The sequence below is a fragment of the Cherax quadricarinatus genome, chromosome 86 (assembly GCF_038502225.1).
Source record: "Cherax quadricarinatus isolate ZL_2023a chromosome 86, ASM3850222v1, whole genome shotgun sequence".
In the NCBI taxonomy this organism is placed as follows: Eukaryota; Metazoa; Arthropoda; class Malacostraca; order Decapoda; family Parastacidae; genus Cherax; species Cherax quadricarinatus.
In genome coordinates, this window is record NC_091377.1 from 6,062,960 (window position 1) to 6,087,125 (window position 24,166).

Here is a 24,166-nt window from a genome sequence, read left to right on the forward strand (position 1 = left end):
ACTAAAGAACGGGAAGGAAATAAATGGTATAAAATACCGACACAGTGGAAATATAAACACAAATGCAGTATAATGTGATCCTTTATTGACAACGTTTCACCCACACAGTGGGCTTTTTCAAGTCACACAAAGAACGGGAAGCTGGCCGCGCGGGGCACGGAGTATGACACGCGCCAAAAACACGTAATTAAGACCGAATTTTTTCGGCCTCGCAATTTTCAATTTTTTTATTTGTTATTTTTTACTTTTGCATTGCTTTTTAGACCTAGTGCTACTATGCACTTAAATGATAGGTAAACCTGTTTTGGTTTTTATATCCACTAGTGAGTGAAAATAAGGCTGTGATTTTCTTTAAAGTGACATTCACTTTACGGCGGCAGTCTGGAACCTAACCCACCATATTAGTGAGGTATTCCTGTATCAAGCTGTTTTCAATGACCAATAAACATATCTTAATACTACTCGACTGTTTCCTTTGAGGGAAACAGTTGAGTGAGGGGCTCTTGATCCAAGGAAGTAAACCTATCCTTCTCTTAGATTGAACCTGATTGCTTCCCATTCCCAATGCATTGTACAGCTTCTATAAGTTTAGCACTTCCCCCCTGATAATAATAATAATGGACTTATTCTCCTTTGCACTGAACCTGAATACTTCCTATTCCCTAGGCACTATATATGACCCCTATGGGTTCAGAAATTCCCTTGTTAAAATAAACAGATAAGTAACATGCTTTTTTCTTGTTCTACTGAAGAAAGATGAAGCTTGAATATGTTGAAATTATTGTGTTTGTATAGCAAGGTTTGCAGCTCTGTATGATTCTTGTGGGATTAATGCTTAGTTAGGATTGTATTAATTATAACAGAGCAAGGATCATTGTCCTCTTCTGCTGTCTCCACTTGCTGCTCTCCAGGAAGGTTCCTTGATGCTGGTGAGAGGCTCCTGATTTAAGGATTTGTATTTGTCCTCCCTTTCCTTTGACTGAACCTGATTGCCTCACATTCCCCAGGTGCTGCATGATTCCTATGGGTTGAACACTTCCCCTAAATATAATAATAACAATAATGACCCACATTATTATACCTTTGATGAGTTCCAAGTTTCTCTACTCCCGGAACCTGGCCAGGCTTGTCTATCTCATGGAGAGGCATCCTGTTCCACTTTGTGAGATTTGTCTATTTCCTGTCTCAGTTTCCTGTTCTATTGGACTATCCTGTCAATCAATAAGCACGCAGAATTTTCCTCCGACGTCACCACTCTAACACCCTTACTTTATTTTCCCTCCTTGATGATGGATCCACCTTTGACAGTCTCCCTCTTTGACTTTTTAACAGCAACTGATTTATTAGACAAACTTGGATAATCTTTCCTTAGCACTCCTCACAGCCCCTCCTAACTTTACCCTTACTGTCATCTCCATCCTTATTTATCCTTAGATCCTGCATCAGTTCCTACCCTGCAGTGCTGTATGACCCTGATAGGTTTAGTGCTTCTTTTTTATTATAATAATAATGGTGCTTGCCTGGTCAGCCAGTTTGTTGCTGCTGGTGGCTAGCTGACCCACAAAAGAAAATAAATGCCAACAGAATTTGGTGTTTCCAGGCAGTTACCCATTCAAGTATGTACTAACCTAATCCAACGTTGCTTAACTTTGTTGATTGAATGAGAAGTGGGAAACAATACACGTTTGTTCTCTCTAGGCTGGAATATTGCTGTACACTAATGGCCTCTTTTAAGGCAGGCGAAATTGCAGACCTTGAGAATGTACAGAGAACTTTCAAGGCACGTATAAGTATGATAAAGTCCCTAAACTGCTGGGGAGGTCCCTTTGATTTGTACTTCCTGGAATGCAGGTGAGAAAGATACATGGTAATATACACCTGGAAAATCCTAGGACTAGTCCCAGATCTGCACACAAAAATCACTCCCTATAAAAGCAACAGACTTGGCAAGGAATGCAACATCCCCCCAATGAAAAGTAGGTGTGCCACAAATACACTAAGAGACAACACAGTAAGTGTCAGGGGCCCAAGAGTGTTCAACTGCCTTCCAGCATACATAAAGGGGATTACCAATAGACCTCTGGCTGTCTTCAAGAAGGAACTGAACTGGCCCCTAAAGTCAGTACATGATCAGCCAGGCTGTGGTTTGTATGTTGGTTTGTGTGTGGCCAGCAGTAACAGCCTGGTTGATTAGGCCCTGCCCCACCACAGGGCTTTGTCACAGACTGGGCTGTGGGGACATTGACCCCCAAAATCCCCGCCAGGTATGATGGTAGGTGGTGGTAGTGATGGTGGTAGTGGTGGTAGTAATGGTGCTATGTGGTGGTAGGTGGTGGTTGTGATGGTGGTAGAGGGTGGTGGTAGTATAGTGATGGTGGCAGAGGGTGGTAGTGATGGTGGTAGTAATGGTGGTAGAGGGTGGTAGTGATGGTGGTAGTGGTGGTGGCAGAGGGTGGTAGTGATGGTGGTAGTAATGGTGGTAGAGGGTGGTAGTGATGGTAGAAGTGTAAGTGATGGTGGTAGAGGGTGGTAGTGGTAGTGATGGTGGTAGAGGGTAGTAGTGGTGGTAGTAGTGGTAGAGGGTGGTAGTGATGGTGGTAGGGGTAGTGGTAGTAGTGGTAGAAGGTGGTAGTGATGGTGGTAGGGGTAGTATTGGTGGTGGTGGTGGTGACAGTGGTAGTGGTAGCAGTGGTGGAAGTGATGGTGGTAGGGGTAGTAGTGGTGGTGGTAATGATGGTGGTAGGGGTAGTTGTGGTGGTGGTAGTGATGGTGGTAGGGGTAGTCGTGGTGGAAGTGATGGTGGTAGGGGTAGTAGTGGTGGTGGGGTAGTGATGGTGGTAGGGGTAGTAGTGGTGGCAGTGATGGTGGTAGGGGTAGTAGTGGTGGTAGTGATGGTGGTAGGGGTAGTAGTGGTGGTAGTGATGGTGGTAGGGGTAGTAGTGGTGGTAGTGATGGTGGTAGGGGTAGTAGTGGTGGTAGGGGTGGTAGGGGTAGTAGTGGTAGGGGTAGTAGTGATGGTAGGGGGTAGTAGTGGTGGACGTGATGGTGGTGGGGGTAGTAGTGGTGGTAGGGGGTAGTTGTGATGGTGGTAGGGGTAGTAGTAGTTGTAGTGATGGTGGTAGGGGTAGTAGTGGTGGTAGTGATGGTGGTAGGGGTGGTAGTGATGGTGGTAGGGGTGGTAGTGATGGTGGTAGGGGTAGTAGTGGTGGTAGTGATGGTGGTAGGGGTAGTAGTGATGGTGGTAGGGGTAGTAGTGATGGTGGTAGGGGTAGTAGTGGTGGAGGGGTAGTAGTGGTGGTAGTGATGGTGGTAGGGGTGGTAGTGATGGTGGTAGGGATAGTAGTGGTAGGGGGTAGTAGTGATGGTAGGGGGTAGTAGTGGTGGTAGTGATGGTGGTAGGGGTGGTAGTGATGGTGGTAGGGGTGGTAACCCATGATGGCCGCTAAACACCGCAGGTCTGCTGAAGAAGAGAGAAGCAGCAGGAATAAGAAACATGGAGGTGGTCAGCGGGAGGTCACCAGCAGCAGGTCACCCAGGGAGGAGGAAGTCAGGTCACCATCACCTGTAGTGGTCATAGTGTGTGGTAGGTCAACTACTCTAAATAACCATCGACACTTGAACAACTCCCTCTTCAACTGTTGCATTATCACTGGTTAATTTATGCGCAAGTTACTGTATATAGTAAACACTTGTAAATAATTTACCTTCGTGTATTAAATCTGTATAACTTTGGTTAACCTGTGTAATGGAGGTCACAAGGACCCCAATGAAAATAAGTCACTGATTTTTTGGGTTATCCTGGGTAATTTACACTGCTGGGTAATTTGCACAATATATGCTGGATAATTTACATTGTGTATGATAATTGTATTTAAATGCACCTGTGCCTAAATATACTTACACGAGGTAGTAATGACCTCACTGGAAATAGTGACTTTTTTGGGTTATCCTGGTGGGTAATTTAAACTATGTATGATAATTTTACTTACATGCACCTGTGACTAAATAAACTTACTTCATACACAAGTTGGTAATGACCAGCATCTTTCCTCCATCTCATCCACTCTTATCTCCCAAGTCTTCAGGGAAGGGATGCTCTTGAACGGCTCTTGATTCAGGGAATTAGAGCCAGCTTGAATGAGAGCCTGGGTTAACCCTCACTGGGAATAAGTCACTTTGACTTTTTTTGGGGGGGAGGGATATTCCAGATAATTTACACATATTAATTAAACTATGCATGATATTTGTACTTATTTATACCTGTACCTAATTAACTTTAACTAACTTACTTTTAAAGTAATAATTAAACTGGGTATACCATTAGATATAAGACTCATTGTCCATACAGAGAAACACCCATGTATATACCAATAACTACTGGGTCGCTATTATCCTGGTTCACTTGGCATGTACAGTTATGTCACTGGTTTACCTCCAGTAGTCGCAATGGAAGGTATACTGTGGCAATCAGAGATGTTTAATATTATATTGTTGTTAATGTATACTGTATTTAAATCTATTTTTAGTGTAATGATATCCTATGTTAAGTCATGAAAAGACGTTGCAAATATTTGTTTAGGTCTCATACATAATTTAAATATTTTACAGTGGTTTATGGAATAAAACCGTTGTAATAAATTATATTAGATTATGTAGAATTTAACCTAGACTTTCCAGATAAAGTCAGATAATATGACTTATTTCCATTAGGGTCCTCTTTGTATTATTAGTACCAGCCATTTTCTAAAATGTACTCAATATCTCCTTATTTAAGATATTAAACTAACTAACACCACCATATTAAAACTAGTGCCCTGATGCTCGCACTTTTATGGTTATAATCATGATTGATATCTACTGCTAGGTTTTAAATAGTATTACAAGAAACTCAATGAAGTTACTTTGTCTCACATTCTTGGATAATCCTAGGTAATTTACACGTTACTGTGTATGATAATTGTACATATGTGGACCTGTATTTAAATAAACTTACTGTTGCAGCAATATTATTGAAATGTTAGATCCACTTTCTCTATAAGAAGCCACTCTGAAATACAGAGTACAGTACAGTGGACCCCCGCATAACGGACGCCTTGCATAGCGGACAATCCGCATAGCGGACGCTTTGTTCGCTAAAATTTTGCCCCGCATAGTGGACAAAAACCCGCTCAGCGGCCTTCGTCCGAGACGCGTCCAATGTGCGCCCTCAGCCAGCCTCACATGTGCCGCCTGTGCCATTGTTTACCAGCCAGCCTCCGCGGTAACATTCAAGCATACAATCGGAATATTTCGTATTATTACAGTGTTTTCGGTGCTGTTTCTGGAAAATAAGTGACCATGGGCCCCAAGAAAGCTTCTAGTTCCAACCCTACAGCAATAAGGGTTAGAATTCCTATAGAAATGAAGAAAGAGATCATTGATAAGTATGAAAGTGGAGTGCGTATCACCGACCTGGTCAGGTTGTACAAGAAACCCAAATCAACCATCTCTTCTATTGTGGGCAAGAAAACGGCAATCAAGGAAGCTGTTCTTGCCAAAGGTTTAACTGTGTTTTCGAAACAAAGATCGCAAGTGATGGAAGATGTTGAGAGACTCTTATTGGTGTGGATAAATGAAAAACAGCTAGCAGGAGATAGCATCTCTCAAGCGATCATATGTGAAAAGGCTAGGAAGTTGCATGAGGATTTAATTAAAAAAGTGCCTGCAACTAGTGCTGATGTGAGTGAATTTAAGGCCAGCAAAGGTTGGTTTGAGAGATTTAAGAAGCGTAGTGGCATACATAGTGTGATGAGGCATGGTGAGGCTGCCAGTTCGGACCACAAAGCGGCTGAAAAATATGTGCATGAATTCAAGGAGTACATAGAGACTGATGGACTGAAACCTGAACAAGTGTTTAATTGTGATGAAACAGGCCTGTTTTGGAAGAAAATGCCAAGCAGGACCTACATTACTCAGGAGGAAAAGGCACTCCCACGACATAAGCCTATGAAAGACAGGCTTACTTTGTTGATGTGTTCCAATGCTACTGGTGATTGCAAAGTTAAGCCTTTATTAGTGTATCACTCTGAAACTCCCAGAGCGTTCAGGCAAAAGAATGTCCTCAAGGAGAATTTGTGTGTGCTGTGGAGGGCAAACAGTAAGGCATGGGTCACTAGGGACTTTTTCTATGACTGGTTACACCATGCATTTGCCCCCAATGTGAAAGATTACCTAACTGAAAAGAAATTAGAACTTAAGTGCCTCCTGGTGTTAGACAATGCCTCTGGTCATCCTACAGACGTGGCAGAGCGACTTTATGGGGACATGAGCTTCATTAAGGTGAAGTTTTTGCCTCCTAATACCACTCCTCTCCTGCAGCCCATGGACCAGCAGGTCATTTCCAACTTCAAGAAACTGTACACAAAAGCTCTGTTTCAAAAGTGCTTTGAAGTGACCACAGACACTCGATTGACTCTAAAAGAGTTTTGGAAGGATCACTTTAATATCCTCAATTGTGTAAACCTTATAGGTAAGGCTTGGGAGGGAGTGACTAAGAGAACCTTGAACTCTGCTTGGAAGAAACTGTGGCCAGAATGTGTAGACAAAAGGGATTTTGAAGGGTTTGAGGCTAACCCTGAGAGGAGTATACCAGTTGAGGAATCAATTGTGGCATTGGGGAAGTCCTTGGGGTTGGAGGTTAGTGGGGATGATGTGGAAGAGTTGGTGGAGGAGGACAATGAAGAACTAACCACTGATGAGCTGATAGATCAACTTCAAGAGCAAGAGGCCAGACCTGGGGAAACTGGTTCAAAGGAGGGGAGAGAGAAATTGAAGGAATTGCCTACTTCAAAGATTAAGGAAATGTGTGCAAAATGGCTTGAAGTGCAAACCTTTTTTGATGAAAATCACCCTCACACAGCTATTGCAAGCCGTGCTGGTGACTGTTACAATGACAATGTTGTGAACCACTTTAGACAAATCATAAAGGAACGAGAGGTACAGGCCACTATGGACAGATATGTTGTGCGAAAGAAGTCCAGTGACTCTGAAGCTGGTCCTAGTGGCATTAAAAGAAGAAGGGAAGTAACCCCAGAAAAGGACTTGCCTCCTCAAGTCTTAATGGAAGGGGATTCCCCTTCTAAACACTAACACTCTCTCTCCCCTCCTCCCATCCCATCAATCATCACCAGATCTTCAATAAAAGTAAGTGTCATGTAATTGTGCATGCCCTTTTCAGTTTGTGTGTACTAAAATTAACATTTTTTTGTGGTAAAAAAAATTTTTTTTCATACTTTTGGGTGTCTTGCACGGATTAATTTTATTTCCATTATTTCTTATGGGGAAAATTCATTCACATAGCGAACATTTCGCATAACAGCCAGCCCTCTTGCACGGATTAAGGTTGCTATGCGGGGGTCCACTGTATAGTGTTATGAGTAACTGCACTGTGAAGGATGGGTGGAAATATGTTGCAGTTTTTTAATTGTAGTATTGTCACACCTCTGGCAAGACAGTGATGGAGCGAGTGATGATGAAAGCGTTTCTTCTTTTTCGGGTCACCCTGCCTCGGTGGGAAACGGCCGATTTGTTAATTAAAAAAATAAACTAATAACTGTTTGATGAAATCAGTGAAAAACATTAATGTAAACTGATTACTATAAAGCACAAGTGAGTATTACAAAGACAGGTCATATGGTTGCATGCATTGTTATAAATTCAGTAGAATGGAGTATTCTGTTAGGTAGTGTATTTAAAAAATAATAAAGTTAGATTGGGTTTTAGGTTTAACATTTATGTGATATAATTGTGAGAAACATTTAAGATATACAATTTATAAGGTTCAGTTATTCAGTATTTATTTGGTTTTGGGTGAGTAAGTGATCTTTGAGAAGAGACTTGAATTTATAAACAGGTAGTGTTTCTTTTATATTTACAGGTAATGAATTCCAGATTTTAGGGCCATTTATGTGCATTGAGTTTTTGCATAGCGTGAGATGGACACGAGGAATATCAAAGAGTGATCTGTGCCTTGTGTTATGGTCATGTGTTCTGTTGAGGTTGGCAAGGAGATGTTTGAGGGGAGGGTTAATATCAGAGTTGAGTGTTCTATGTATGTAAAGAGAGATTTCGTTCGGATTTTTAACCCCGGAGGGTTAGCCACCCAGGATAACCCAAGAAAGTCAGTGCGTCATCGAGGACTGTCTAACTTATTTCCATTGGGGTCCTTAATCTTGTCCCCCAGGATGCGACCCACACCAGTCGACTAACACCCAGGTACCTATTTGCTGCTAGGTGAACAGGACAACAGGTGTAAGGAAACGTGTCGAAATGTTTCCACCCGCCGGGAATCGAACCCGGGCCCTCCGTGTGTGAAGCGGGAGCTTTAGCTTTAGACCAAGAGGCTGCTTCAGAAAATATTAACCTTCTGTTTAGACATATACACAAGAATTTTAGTCAAATTTTATTAAAATACCCATTCCAGTATTATGCTTAGCCTCCATTTTGAATCACTAGTTTGAAACATCTTGTATGTCCCTTTAAAGGGGCAGGGGCATCTTGATGCTGGTGAAGGTCTCTTGATCCAAGGAATTGAAGCTGCTCTTTTCTTGTATTGTACTGATTACCCCCATTTCTCAAGCAGTTCTCAGTGAATATAATAATTTAACCTGCTTTCATATTTTTGCATAAATACTTTTCAGGTAGAATTTAGTACCAAGGCTCATTTTCCAGGCTAGCCATCTACTGCATATCCTTTACCAATATTTAGACACATGAACCATACCCCGGCCGGGATTGAACCCGCGGTCAGAGAGTCTCTGACCGCGGGTTCAATCCCGGCCGGGGTATGGTTTGTTTGCAATCGTGTCATTACGATTTCATGAGTCATTTAGACACATGAGCCACACTATAAAACATTTGGTAATATTTAATTTTCGACTTTTAAAAATTAAAAAAATGAATTTAAATAAGATGTGTTTTTAAATAAACATGTGTTTTTAAATAATTAGCTTTCAGAATTATGCAGCAATATCTGTTGATGGTTCTGGGAATAACATGTACAATATTATTCACTCACAACTGCATTGTCATTAATTATAATTATATACTACTGAACAGATCACTGATTAATACTTGCATCTTTTTCAGCAATATGCTTTGGGGTCGTTCACAGTGTCCATGTAGCCACCATGTTTGAGAATGATAGACACTTCTCACACCTCTCAAACCTGGAACGAGAAATGACCTTCAGAACAGAAATGGTAATTATATTTTGAATGTAAAATGGCATTGATCAGATTTGGTTTTCAGAATTCCCAAATTAATGTTCAAGATACAGTGGAATTACCTCTCACCACACTTGTTTGTTCTCAATATACTGTGGTTGATTTTAGTTACCAGCTGAGTTCCTCCCACCAAAAACATATGCATCATAAAACAACTAATACTATAGCAATAAATTTACATGAAAATTTTTTTCTTGTATGTACTTTTTTAAAGTATATAAACACAGTAATAATAAGTAATTTTAACAAGTTACCATTCCTGTTAACATTCAATAGAAAGTTCACCTAGTATACCCCTCAGAGTCACTGTTTTAAACCAAACACAGGGTCAGAGTTTTGCTTTACCTATTATTCACCATGTAGAGCAGGATTCTTTAATAGTGTGCACACTCACTGCAGACCTATCCTCTCATATCTTGTCTAAAATTTACCACTCTCAGCTTATCTGAGTGAGCTGAGCTCAAGATGCAAATCCATGTGAGGGACCCCAGGCATTAGTATTATAGATCTTTGTGATGGACAGTGTAAGTAAGTAAGTAAGTTTATTCAGGTATACACAAATACAGTTACATAGAATTATCATACATAGCAGCATGTGTGTAGAGAACCTAGGATAACCCAAAAAAGTCAGACAGAGTGACTTATTTCCATTGGGGTCCTTTTACCTTATTATTATAATATAAAGGTTATAATATTTTCTTATTATTCTACAATGAAGATAACATCTTATTATCATACTAAAAAGACTATCTACTACACCAAGGTCATTAAGACTATCTACAATACGAGGGTCATTACTAGGAATAAGGTAAAAAATTTACACGTATGTTAGCTAAAAAATAGAAAATCATTCCCCTCCCTTTCTGTAGCTACATTCATCAGACACCTTTTGGCACTCTTCTTGAACTGGTTCATGCTATGACTGGCTTTGACATGTGCGGGCAGTCTGTTCCATTCCTTTATTGCTGTACAATAAAAGGTGTTTGAAGCCTGGGCACTGACTGTGGGTACTACAAAGTTGTGCTCTCTCCCCCTAGTACTATGATTGCTTTGGTTCCCAACCTTGACAAAATTGACAGCAAGATATTCTGGACATTGTTTGTGAGCAATTTTATAAACATGATTTAGCTTCAGTTGTTTTACTCTGTCTTCAACATTCAGCATATCCAACTGCTGTAATTCATCCTGGCCTACATGTTCTCTTGGTCCCAGCCCCAGGATGAATCTTACGATTTTGTTCTGGGTGATTTGCAGTCTATCTTTCAGTTTTTTTGTCAAGGCAGAGTACCAAGAAGAGCAAGCGTAATCCATATGGCATTGTATAAGGGCTAGACATAGGGTCCTGCGAGCCTCAGTAGGTAGACTCTGTGCTTGTCTATACAGGAACTTCAGTCTGGCATTCGCTTTCTTTACTACACTGTTCCCTATCAATTCTCCTGACATGCATGGGTCAAAGGGGATTCCCAAGTATTTTACTGATGAAACCAAAGTGATGGGCTCCCCATTACATTGAACATTAAAATTATTTACCCTTCTCAGTTTATGTTTCGTGCCAAAGAGAATGGCTTCAGTTTTCCCTAGGTGTAATGATAGTTTGTTGTCTACTAACCATTTTCTGCAGGACTCCAGTTCCAGTGTTAAAACATTAGCAATATCTTGTGGGTCTTTACCTGACACTAACAGAGCACTGTCATCTGCATACAGTAGGAGTTTGCACTTGACACTGATAGGCATATCATTGACATAACATAAGAATAATAAGGGACCCAGAATACTACCTTGGGGAACTCCACATGTTATCGGTAGGGGTTCTGATTCTGTTTTGTTGATTTTGACTATTTGTCTCCTGTTGCTAAGGTAGGACTTAAACCAGTCTACAGAACCTATACCGATAGCTTGAAGTTTATTACATAATATATTGTGGTTGACAGTATTGAAGGCCTTTTGCAGGTCTAAGGTTACCATACCTATGAGGTTCCCCTTTGACATTTCAGTTCTCAGGTAATCCATCAGATTAATAAGGGAGGTGTCGGTTGAGTAGGATCTTCTAAAGCCCGATTGATAGCTATGGAGAATGTTGTTGTCATTAAGGTACTTAACTACTTGAGAATACACCGCCCTCTCTAGAATTTTAGATATTATACTGAGTATACTAACAGGCCTATAGTTGCTTACATCATACCTACTATTTTTCTTGAAGATAGGAGTAACTCTGGCCTCCTTGAACCCCTCCGGTACGGTATTAGTGGTGATTGATAGATTTATTATGTGAGCAATAGGGATTGACAGTTCAGAAGCACCATCTTTTAGGAACTTAGACGGGATGTTATCAGGGCCTGTGCTCTTAGTTGGGTTTAACCTGCTTAGTTCTTTTTGAATAAAGTCATGAGATACACTTACTAGTTGACAACTGTTTGGGGTTACCCCTTTATTGGTATAGTATGTTTGAAACTTATCAGAGTCTGTGTTAAAGGTATTTGATGCAGCTGGTAGTTTACTTACTAGTGTTGATGCAACAGATGTGTAGTATGAATTAAAGCAATTTGCCACCTTAGATGTTTCGTGGCATACCTCATTATCGATAGTGAGTACTATGTTAGACCTATCTACTGGCTTATGGCTATACCCCAACTGTTTTAGTTGTTGCCAGAGCTTTCTGGGGTTATGCTTATACTCTTCAATTTTTGAGCAGTAGTGCTTTGCCTTTGCTCCTTTTATAAGTCTCTGTACTCTGTTCTTCACCCTTTCGAATTCATTTAGTGCTGCAATATCCTGTCTGTTTGCTTTAAATCTTTTTAGCAGCTGGTCTCTGAATTTCATATTATCTAATATCTCAGTATTCATCCAGGGTTCAGTTCTTCGTTCAATCCTAACCTCTTTAACTGGTGCAATATTATCAAGGATGGTAGTGAACATTGTTTTGAATTTTTCCCAGGCATCGTTTACGTCCGTGCAACTTATCTCTGTCCAGTCACAATTGTGTAGCCTATTTACCAGTGTTTCTTTACTGTAGTTTCTAGTTGACCTCATTTTTATTGTCCTGTGTAGGCCTATCCTATCCCTAGTGATTTTCCTGGTGCAGTAAATGATGAAATGATCACTAAGACCTGTGGTAATGACGCCTGACTGACTAATGTTCTCAGAGCGGTTACAAAGTATGTGGTCAATTAGGGTGGCTGAGAACTGTGTGATCCGGGTTGGAGTATTAATTAGTTGAGTGTAACTATTTAATCCTAGAATTTGCTTATACCTTTTGCATAGCCCGTTATTTTGCTGCTGAAAACAGATATTGAAGTCACCCAGTATTATTGTCTCGCAATTGTTTTCAACTCCGGACAAGACTCTGGAAAAGTCTTCTAAGAACTGGTCCTGGGTAGGAGGGCGGTAACTAGTTCCTACTAAGATGGGTTTGGTCTTAGGAAGCAGCACTTCAAACCATAGAATCTCCAGTTTATTGTTATTTAAATCAGGTCTTGGGTTGTAAGCTAAGTCATTTCTAATGTAGGCACATACTCCACCACCCTTTCTGTTCCTATCTAAGCGTTTTATATTGTAACCTTCTATTTTGCCCTTGTCGTCAGTCACCGTATCATCCAACCAAGATTCAGAGATGGTTATAACTGCTGCCCTAATTTTGTTAGCTAGAATCCTAATCTCTGCCAATTTAGGAAGAAGTGATCTTGCATTGACATGAATAAAGTGAAGGCCTGTTTTCATAAAACAATCATAATCATCGATATATGGTAATGGGTCATTTGTATTAAAATTAGGTAAATCAACGTCATCACTGCTAAAGGGTAACTGTGCCAAAGTGCATTTGTTACACACAAAATGAATTCTGGCACCGTTGCTATAATTGTACATACATCCATCATGCACCCACCCCTTACACATTTTACATAAGGTGCCTTTTCTGTTTTTCATGCATACTTTAGTACAGTGTATGCACCTGTTTGGTAGTGTTTGAGATAATAATGGCTGTATTGTCTCACATTGACCTATGTATGCATTACATATGGAGTTAAGGTTATCATCCCTAGCTACTAGACCGTCATTATCGCCGTCATTTATCTGTCTGTTTTGCCTCTGCACAATAGTTTGAGGTCCTGGATTAATTTGGATATCACCACTTAAGAGCGCTACAATAAGAGCTGTGTGCCACTGTTGTTGTTTGGGTAGGATGGCAACTGTTGGGCTTTTACTGTCCAGGGCGCTGTTACTCCATTCACCTTTTCCAACCCCCATGACTGATTTCTTTCTTCATGGAATTGAAGAAGAAATATAAATATAATTATGGCAGCCTGTACCCCCCTAATGCCTGCCATTTTCACTCTTCGCTCTTTTACTCATATACACTAAATGTATTTGGGAATGCAATAAATTAAGGCAGGAAAACATGCTCAGCTGTTAATTCATATAAAACAAACAATTTTATTTCTCTACTGTACAGTATACAATTATGTTAACTGATATGCATAAACTACTTTATAGAAAGCCCCTTGTTATACAAAGCATTTCTGGCAGCCTTAAAACTAACATATAATTGCTAGACAGTGGGAGACATATAGTACATCACAGTGAGAATACTTAGTTTATACTATATTGACGGTGTTCAGTAATTTATTAAAAAATCTAATTAAAGATACAGTAGGGATGAAGCCAGGTATCTGAATCGATACAAGGAAAAAATGCCTTTCTAGCAATAAGTGGGAGTTGAAGGAAGGGTGGAACAAGAATAGGGACAATATTGGATGACAGACAGGTTTTCAAGATTTCTGTGGCATAATAAATTGCTATCAGGATCACTTAAAGTAGATTTGAAGTGGTTAGCAGTCAGAGAGCTAGTGGAATCTTCAGGCAAAGACTTTCAGATTTTTAGGGCCTTTTATACACATTGAGTTTTTACACAGGTTGAGTCAGACAGATGCAATATCATAGAGAATTTGTGTCTGGTATTATGCCTATTATACAGCTATCAAGATAGAGTTTCAGAGGAGGATTTATATTAGAATTGATTGTCCTGTATGTGTATTACAAGTGACTTTTAACCCCTTGACTGTCGCAACCCCCAATCCTGAGGTGTCTCCTGGTGTCGCAAAATTTAAAAAAAAAAAATATTTTTTCTTATGAAATGATAGAGAATCTTTTCCCGATTGTAATGACACCAAAAAAACGAAATTTAATGGAAAACTGACGGAATTATGCTCTCGCGAAGTTAGCGACCTCGGCGATATTTACAAATCGGCGATTTCGCCCACTTTGAGCCCTATTTTCGGCTAATTCCGTTGTTCCACTCGACCAAACTCATAGCTATTTCTTTAGAACTCCATTTTTTATATCGATTGAGTACAAGAAACTGCCCATTTACCAATTTCAACTACCCAATAATGTGGTCAGAAATTTGCAATTTGGCCAGTTTCACGAAAATTAAAAAATATGACAATTTCAAAATAAGGTCCAGAATGAACAATACAGACATTCTTGGCTCTAAAATAACATTTTCTTTGTTCATCAGTCATGTCTCCAGGCCCCTCTGATATTACTCTTGCTTTCTATTTTGAATTTTTATTCAAACAAAAAATAGAAGACTTACTATTATGCAGACTACTGCAATACTGTAATAATTGTATAAATAACATCAACCCATTCATGACTGCATATTAGAATGGCTAGTTGGACATTTATTGGACAATGACATCATTTGTTTACTTTTGAACATTGGCAAAAATCAAATATTTCCCCTACTTTGAGCTCCATTTCCAGGTTCTTTTTATAGTAAAATCAATCAAAATCACCTCTATTTCTATAATATGTTTTCCATTCTATCAGATGAGACCAAGAAAACGAGAATACAACCATAAATACTATACGAAAATAGACCACAAAGTCGGCATTTTAATTAAAAAAAAACGGTCGGAGTTTTTTTTTTCTCATTATGCACTGCGTGTTCCAGGATTTTTTTTATATGGTGCACACTGACCACACAGACCCATTCTCTCACATGTGGGCCTATCAGCTTTCTCCTGCTTGATTTGAAGCCGCTAGAATTTATGAGTATATATACATCAAACACGGTACCTCGTAAGACGTATATATACGGCCACGACAGTTAAAGGGTTAAAGAACAAAAATGCACAATACTGTGACTGGAACAATACACAAATAACCTGCACATAGGAGAGAGAAGGAGCTTACAATGATGTTTCAGTCCAACTTGGACCATGTATGGGGTTATTTGAGTGATTTTTATGTATATTAAGTAAAATTTTGAGGAGTGGGGGAGTGTTCTGTCGGGCACTAGCCTGGGTAATCATTCTAAAACCAAGGCAACAGTGCATTAGTGTTTGCAATAAAGCTAACAGAATTCTTGGCTTGATATCTAGAAGTATAAATAATAGAAGTCCTCAGGTTGTTCTACAACTCTATAGTATATCCTTGGTTAGGCCTCATTTAGACTATGCTGCTCAGTTCTGGTCACCATATTACAGAATGGATATAAATGCTCTGGAAAACGTACAGAGGAGGATGACAAAGATGATTCCATGTATTAGAAATCTTCTCTATGAGGATAGACTAAGGGCCCTGAATCTGCACTCTCTCGAAAGGCGTAGAATTAGGGGAGAGATGATCGAGGTGTATAAATGGAAAACAGGAATAAATAAAGGGGATGTAAATAGTGTGCTGAAAATTTCCAGCCAAGACAGGACATGCAGCAATGGTTTCAAGTTGGAAAAATTCAGATTCAGGAAGGATATAGTAAAGCACTGGTTTGGAAATAGAGTTGTGGATGAGTGGAACAAACTCCTGAGTACAGTTATTCAGGCTAAAACGTTGTGTAGTTTTAAAAATAGGTTAGATAAATACATGAGTGGGTGTGGGTGGGTGTGAGTTGGACCTCACTAGCTTGTGCTGCTGGGTCTGGTGTCGTACTCCTTCGTTGAGTGGAGGTGACCAGACTGGGTGGGTCATTGGGCTAATCCGGGGTGGGTGGGTCATTGGGTTAATCCGGGGGGGGGGGGGGGGAGCCATGGACCTGCTCCGCATGGGTCAGTAGGCCTGTTGCAGTACTCCTTCTTTCTTATGTTCTTATTTATTTTTTTTTATTATCACACTGGCCGATTCCCACCAAGGCAGGGTGGCCTGAAAAAGAAAAACTTTCACCATCATTCACTCCATCACTATCTTGCCAGAAGGGTGCTTTACACTACAGTTTTTAAACTGCAACATTAACACCCCTCCTTCAGAGTGCAGGCACTGTACTCCCCATCTCCAGGACTCAAGTCCGGCCTGCCGGTTTCCCTGAACCCCTTCATAAATGTTACTTTGCTCACACTCCAACAGCACGTCAAGTATTAAAAACCATTTGTCTCCATTCACTCCTATCAAACACGCTCACGCATGCCTGCTGGAAGTCCAAGCCCCTCGCACACAAAACCTCCTTTACCCCCTCCCTCCAACCTTTCCTAGGCCGACCCCTACCCCGCCTTCCTTCCACTACAGACTGATACACTCTTGAAGTCACTCTGTTTCGCTCCATTCTCTCTACATGTCCGAATCACCTCAACAACCCTTCCTCAGCCCTCTGGACAACAGTTTTGGTAATCCCGCACCTCCTCCTAACTTCCAAACTACGAATTCTCTGCATTATATTCACACCACACATTGCCCTCAGACATGACATCTCCACTGCCTCCAGCCTTCTCCTCGCTGCAACATTCATCGCCCATGCTTCACACCCATATAAGAGCGTTGGTAAAACTATACTCTCATACATTCCCCTCTTTGCCTCCAAGGACAAAGTTCTTTGTCTCCACAGACTCCTAAGTGCACCACTCACCCTTTTCCCCTCATCAATTCTATGATTCACCTCATCTTTCACAGACCCATCCGCTGACACGTCCACTCCCAAGTATCTGAATACATTTACCTCCTCCATACTCTCTCCCTCCAATCTGATATCCAATCTTTCATCACCTAATCTTTTTGTTATCCTCATAACCTTACTCTTTCCTGTATTCACTTTTAATTTTCTTCTTTTGCACACCCTACCAAATTCATCCACCAATCTCTGCAACTTCTCTTCAGAATCTTATGTTCTTTTTTTTTTTTTATTATTATCACACTGGCCGATTCCCACCAAGGCAGGGTGGCCCGAAAAAGAAAAACTTTCACCATCATTCACTCCATCACTGTCTTGCCAGAAGGGTGCTTTACACTACAGTTTTTAAACTGCAACATTAACACCCCTCCTTCAGAGTGCAGGCACTGTACTTCCCATCTCCAGGACTCAAGTCCGGCCTGCCGGTTTCCCTGAATCCCTTCATAAATGTTACTTTGCTCACACTCCAACAGCACGTCAAGTATTAAAAACCATTTGTCTCCATTCACTCCTATCAAACACGCTCATGCATACCTCCTGGAAGTCCAAGCCCCTCGCACACAAAACCTCCTTTACCCCCTCCCTCCAACCTTTCCTAGGCCGACCCCTACCCCGCCTTCCTTCCACTACAGACTGATACACTCTTGAAGTCATTCTGTTTCGCTCCATTCTCTCTACATGTCCGAACCACCTTAACAACCCTTCCTCAGCCCTCTGGACAACAGTTTTGGTAATCCCGCACCTCCTCCTAACTTCCAAGCTACGAATTCTCTGCATTATATTCACACCACACATTGCCCTCAGACATGACATCTCCACTGCCTCCAGCCTTCTCCTCGCTGCAACATTCATCACCCACGCTTCACACCCATATAAGAGCGTTGGTAAAACTATACTCTCATACATTCCCCTCTTTGCCTCCAAGGACAAAGTTCTTTGTCTCCACAGACTCCTAAGTGCACCACTCACTCTTTTTCCCTCATCAATTCTATGATTCACCTCATCTTTCATAGACCCATCCGCTGACACGTCCACTCCCAAATATCTGAATACGTTCACCTCCTCCATACTCTCTCCCTCCAATCTGATATTCAATCTTTCATCACCTAATCTTTTTGTTATCCTCATAACCTTACTCTTTCCTGTATTCACCTTTAATTTTCTTCTTTTGCACACCCTACCAAATTCATCCACCAATCTCTGCAACTTCTCTTCAGAATCTCCCAAGAGCACAGTGTCATCAGCAAAGAGCAGCTGTGACAACTCCCACTTTGTGTGTGATTCTTTATCTTTTAACTCCACGCCTCTTGCCAAGACCCTCGCATTTACTTCTCTTACAACCCCATCTATAAATATATTAAACAACCACGGTGACATCACACATCCTTGTCTAAGGCCTACTTTTACTGGGAAAAAATTTCCCTCTTTCCTACATACTCTAACTTGAGCCTCACTATCCTCGTAAAAACTCTTCACTGCTTTCAGTAACCTACCTCCTACACCATACACTTGCAACATCTGCCACATTGCCCCCCTATCCACCCTGTCATACGCCTTTTCCAAATCCATAAATGCCACAAAGACCTCTTTAGCCTTATCTAAATACTGTTCACTTATATGTTTCACTGTAAACACCTGGTCCACACACCCCCTACCTTTCCTAAAGCCTCCTTGTTCATCTGCTATCCTATTCTCCGTCTTACTCTTAATTCTTTCAATTATAACTCTACCATACACTTTACCAGGTACACTCAACAGACTTATCCCCCTATAATTTTTGCACTCTCTTTTATCCCCTTTGCCTTTATACAAAGGAACTATGCATGCTCTCTGCCAATCCCTAGGTACCTTACCCTCTTCCATACATTTATTAAATAATTGCACCAACCACTCCAAAACTATATCCCCACCTGCTTTTAACATTTCTATCTTTATCCCATCAATCCCGGCTGCCTTACCCCCTTTCATTTTGCCTACTGCCTCACGAACTTCCCCCACACTCACAACTGGCTCTTCCTCACTCCTACAAGATGTTATTCCTCCTTGCCCTATACACGAAATCACAGCTTCCCTATCTTCATCAACATTTAACAATTCTTCAAAATATTCCCTCCATCTTCCCAATACCTCTAACTCTCCATTTAATAACTCTCCTCTCCTATTTTTAACTGACAAATCCATTTGTTCTCTAGGCTTTCTTAACTTGTTAATCTCACTCCAAAACTTTTTCTTATTTTCAACAAAATTTGTTGATAACATCTCACCCACTCTCTCATTTGCTCTCTTTTTACATTGCTTCACCACTCTCTTAACCTCTCTCTTTTTCTCCATATACTCTTCCCTCCTTGCATCACTTCTACTTTGTAAAAACTTCTCATATGCTAACTTTTTCTCCCTTACTACTCTCTTTACATCATCATTCCACCAATCGCTCCTCTTCCCTCCTGCACCCACTTTCCTGTAACCACAAACTTCTGCTGAACACTCTAACACTACATTTTTAATCCTACCCCATACCTCTTCGACCCCATTGCCTATGCTCTCATTTGCCCATCTATCCTCCAATAGCTGTTTATATCTTACCCTAACTGCCTCCTCTTTTAGTTTATAAACCTTCACCTCTCTCTTCCCTGATGCTTCTATTCTCCTTGTATCCCATCTACCTTTTACTCTCAGTGTAGCTACAACTAGAAAGTGATCTGATATATCTGTGGCCCCTCTATAAACATGTACATCCTGAAGTCTACTCAGCAGTCTTTTATCTACCAGTACATAATCCAACAAACTACTGTCATTTCGCCCTACATCATATCTTGTATACTTATTTATCCTCTTTTTCTTAAAATATGTATTACCTATAACTAAACCCCTTTCTACACAAAGTTCAATCAAAGGGCTCCCATTATCATTTACACCTGGCACCCCAAACTTACCTACCACACCCTCTCTAAAAGTTTCTCCTACTTTAGCATTCAGGTCCCCTACCACAATTACTCTCTCACTTGGTTCAAAGGCTCCTATACATTCACTTAACATCTCCCAAAATCTCTCTCTCTCCTCTGCATTCCTCTCTTCTCCAGGTGCATACACGCTTATTATGACCCACTTCTCGCATCCAACCTTTACTTTAATCCACATAATTCTTGAATTTACACATTTATGTTCTTATTTGTAAATATTAAAATTCGTAATTTTAATTAATGTGCTGATATTTATTCAAATGATATATTTTCAGTGTATTATTATCTTCCATAGGGTCTGTATTACTCCTATTACAAGACATTGGTTAATGCTGATTCCTTCTTAGTGGGATTAAATCGTCTAATGCATGATAACTTGACCGAATATCCAGAGACCATAAATACTCTGCAGAGGTTTAATCTTTACCCAGAGGTTAGTATGTTCTTTTTTGTATTATGTTTGTTATTTTGCAGCAGGATTAAGAGAATGTGCATACTTATAAATGAATTATTGAGTAATAGAACATTTATTAAACAGAAAAAAATAATCTTTGGGTGATGAGGGGCATCACCCAAAAATTGACAATGTTGTTCAGTCTGCCTGTTAAGCATAGTGCTGTAAATAGCACAAACCATTAAAAAATAAATTTTAGGCATGCAAAAAAAAAAAAAAGTTTAAAACGAACCTATCTATCAGTGCCTTAAAATGCTAAGTGTAAAAGGAATTATTTTTGTTACTGAACCTTTCCACTTAAGTGAATGTAATGTTTTCCACATGTTTATTCAAAATATATTTGCTGACCAAGTGGCTTACCCACTTGTCTGGAGTTTTATGACTCCCTTGCCATGGGTTCAACCACCACCCATTCCATGGTTGGATTGCAATTGTGTTATTACGATTTTGTGAGTCATTTTTTTTAATTTACTTTGAATGGACAAAATTTTGCATTCAAAAAAGAATTTACATTTATACCCAGGTTTACTCCAGTACTATAGTTATCCTCTTTTCTTTTTTCAGCTTGTTCTTGGTGGTACATACAGAATTTTTAATGCAGTGACATCATGGTTGGGTTTAGAGATGCGTGTGTGTTGGCAGGTCAGCAGAGGAGGAGGACTTGCCCCTGTTATCAGTTGTGAGGGTCTTGGTGACCCTGCTTACTGGTATTTAGCAGGAGTTTGGGCAAGTGCTGGTCTCACAGCAGCATTCCTCTTTATTCAAGGTACTGAGCTTAGTGGTGACCTTCTTGGAGGCTTTCTCACCATTATTTGTTTCTTCTTTAACCATGGGGAAGCTACACGTATACAGTGGACCCCGCCTTTGAGAGAGAGCTTTGCTTTTCCATGGAGTATCGCTCTAAATATTGCTGTAACTCACATTATACGTGCTCCACGGCCAGTTTGGTCCCGCCCTATCCTGCTTGGCTCCCTGACCTTGGCATACCTCCTGTGCTGGCAATTTGCTCAGTTCACCTTAGTGGCTGTGGTTGGAATAGTATATGCTATGTATACAATAGGTATTATTAACCCTTTGCCAATGTTGTTGATACTTCTAGGGATATCTTATGGTTTTCTGAATAATGTGGTGCTGCAGTTTGGAAATACATTGCTGGTTACATCACCTTTAGCTGGGTGTCTGCTGGGAGTCTTGCTGTTGTATCTCTTTATGGAGCCCATCATTCAGCATTTGCCATTCCCTACCAACATGGGTGTCCAGTTAGCATTCCTCTTTGTTTCCTGCACAGCCTGTAAGCTCGAGTTAGCACGAATATTTGGTATTGAAGATGACGCTCATATAGTTAACATACTTAAGGCCAAATTTACTAATTACTCGGATTTCCACACTCTTCTCTATACGTGTTCCCCCGAGTTTGACTTCCTTCCCCAAGAATCATTGTACAAAATGAATGAAACACTTTTGATTCCGTGTGTTTTTCTGGTTGGAGGAGCTGTATTAGTAAATACCCTTACCAAAATTAAAAATAACATGATACAAAGATTAGATGAAGAAAGTGAGGCGGTAAAAACTTCCTTATGGTCTAGTGTTGACCCTGGGGTCATGTTTAATGGTGCTATGTTAGCTGTGTATGCTCTGATGGCTGGTCTCATAATGCGCTTGAAACTTTTTCTGACCCCTCAGTTGTGTGTTGTTACTTCATTGCTTGCTTGTAAGAAGTACTGGAAAATAATAGAAAGAAAGGAAATCCATCTTGCAATTTTAGCAGTGCTGGTGAGTGGAATGTGTGTGAGAGGAATCAAAAATATAAATGAACAGAGATCCATAGTTGGTGAATACAGCAACCCAGAACTGGAAGAACTGATTGAATGGGTTCAGTCTGAAACGCATGAAGATGCTGTGTTTGCTGGCCCTATGTCAACTATGGCCAATCTTCTTCTCTCCACACAGAGACCTATAGTTAATCATCCTCATTATGAACATGCAGGTCTTAGAGAAAGGACTAAGAAAGTGTATAGTATTTTTAGTCGAAGATCTGCAGAAAGTGTGTATGAAACCCTTCTCTCTATGAAAGTGAACTATGTGGTGCTAGAAGAGTCGTGGTGTATTCGCAAAAGTCGACCAGGGTGTGGCATGGTTGATGTTTGGGATGTTGAGGAGCCACAAAATAGACACAAGCCATCACTTTGTCCACGATTGTTCCACAGAAGTCCAGCCCCGTTTCATCGAGTTTTTGCCAATGATATTTTTGTGGTGCTTCAAGTTCCTTCACGCTATGTAGAAATTCCTCCACCTAGATATCACAGTGCGTAAGAGAAATATCAAAAATAGATTAAGACATGATTCATTGCACATTGTCATTTTCATTGTATCAGTTGTAAATACCGAAATGTGAAAAAGTATTATGAGGGGCAAAAGTTTTTTAGATAAGGTCCCTGTTGTAAAGGAAGGTGTTTTTGTAAGTTAGATTTTTACAACAGTCAAGGCCAATTAAAAGTGCAACTTCATTACACTTATTGTAAATTTTGTAAGTACTGTCTGGTACTCTAATTGTATTCTGGGCCATTCAAAATCTTTCAAGTTTTTACTTTGGTATAAATTTTTTTTTTAACACATAGGCTGTTTCCCAGCGAAACAAAAGGTGACCTGAAAAGGAAGGAAACACTTTCATAAAGTTTTTCTTCTTATTTTTAGTAATTTATACAGAAGGGATTATTTGGTATAAATAGTTGCAATAAATATGAAATACAGTGCTGTACCTGTAGTAGAATATTTCATTACAAGTTGTTTTCATTAAAATTTGAAAATAATATTTTGTGTACAATTTACAAACCATTTATTACAATGTCTTTAATTACATATACCAAATGGTTTTAAAATTAATTGGATACATATAGCATGCCTGTGTTGTTATTAATTGGGCATTACTTTCAGTGCAGCTTTTGTGATTATTACATTTTTTTATTTGTTCCAGTAGTCTCAATTTTATATCCTCTGGCTGGCTAAACAGATATTTGACTTTGTCATATAATGGATAAGAGAAGGTTTTATTCCTGTTTATATACTGACTTCTTTGATATTAAAAAAGGACTTTGTTAGTTTCTTCTTTTATTAATCATTGCCTTTGTTCTTTCTGATGCTGTGATATAAGCTGAATTTAATCATATTGACTGAAAGTTTCTGTAAGTGCTGCAATAATCCATACAACCTAAATAGCATGGATTACTCAGCACCTACTTAGTTAAATTTGTGCAAAACAACTTAAATCTTCATTGAACAAAACTTCTCAGGTGTGCTTTACTAAGTACCTACTTGGGACTTAATAAACAATGCCCAATGAGGGAGTGTCTTGTTGAGTCTCATGTATATTTATCATCAGTTTGTCTTTCCATTGTACATAAAAGTTGATGAGGTAATAAAATATTAAAAATTTTTCATTTGATACAGATCATTATAGTTTCCCTCTTGGTACACAATGTATATTAATAAGCTATAGTTTAAATGGGTTTGGGGATCTACAAAGGACGAAGCAGAATAGTGTAATGAAGATAATGTATAACGCTAGGGTACAGTTGTCCTCGAAAGGGCTAGAGGAAAGGGGTAAGGGAAG

At 39.9% G+C, this 24,166-nt stretch overlaps 1 protein-coding gene across 2 annotated transcripts; it reads left to right on the forward strand.

Annotated features, from left to right (window-relative positions):
* The first annotated feature begins 3,432 nt into the window (after positions 1–3,432).
* Positions 3,433–23,993, forward strand: LOC128702960 (protein C-mannosyl-transferase DPY19L1-like). Of its 2 annotated transcripts, none has more exons than XM_070103601.1 (4): positions 3,433–3,583; positions 9,127–9,239; positions 20,398–20,535; positions 21,121–23,993. In XM_070103601.1, the coding sequence occupies exons 1-4, from the start codon at positions 3,433–3,435 to the stop codon at positions 22,867–22,869; spliced, it is 2,151 nt and encodes a 716-aa protein (XP_069959702.1). In that variant the 3' UTR covers positions 22,870–23,993. The 2 variants fall into 2 exon arrangements, with proteins under 2 accessions (XP_069959702.1, XP_069959703.1); XM_070103602.1 differs by lacking the exon at positions 3,433–3,583 and adding an exon at positions 7,033–7,182.
* Positions 23,994–24,166: the final 173 nt, after the last annotated feature.

What these genes read in the sequence shown, in the direction of transcription:
- LOC128702960 (XM_070103601.1), top strand. Translation starts at nt 3,433, where the DNA reads ATGATGGCCGCTAAACACCGCAGGTCTGCTGAAGAAGAGAGAAGCAGC. An exon ending in TGACCTTCAGAACAGAAATG is followed by an intron (nt 9,240 to 20,397) that starts GTAATTATATTT and finishes TATCTTCCATAG; the next exon opens with GGTCTGTATTACTCCTATTA. An exon ending in GGTTTAATCTTTACCCAGAG is followed by an intron (nt 20,536 to 21,120) that starts GTTAGTATGTTC and finishes TTCTTTTTTCAG; the next exon opens with CTTGTTCTTGGTGGTACATA.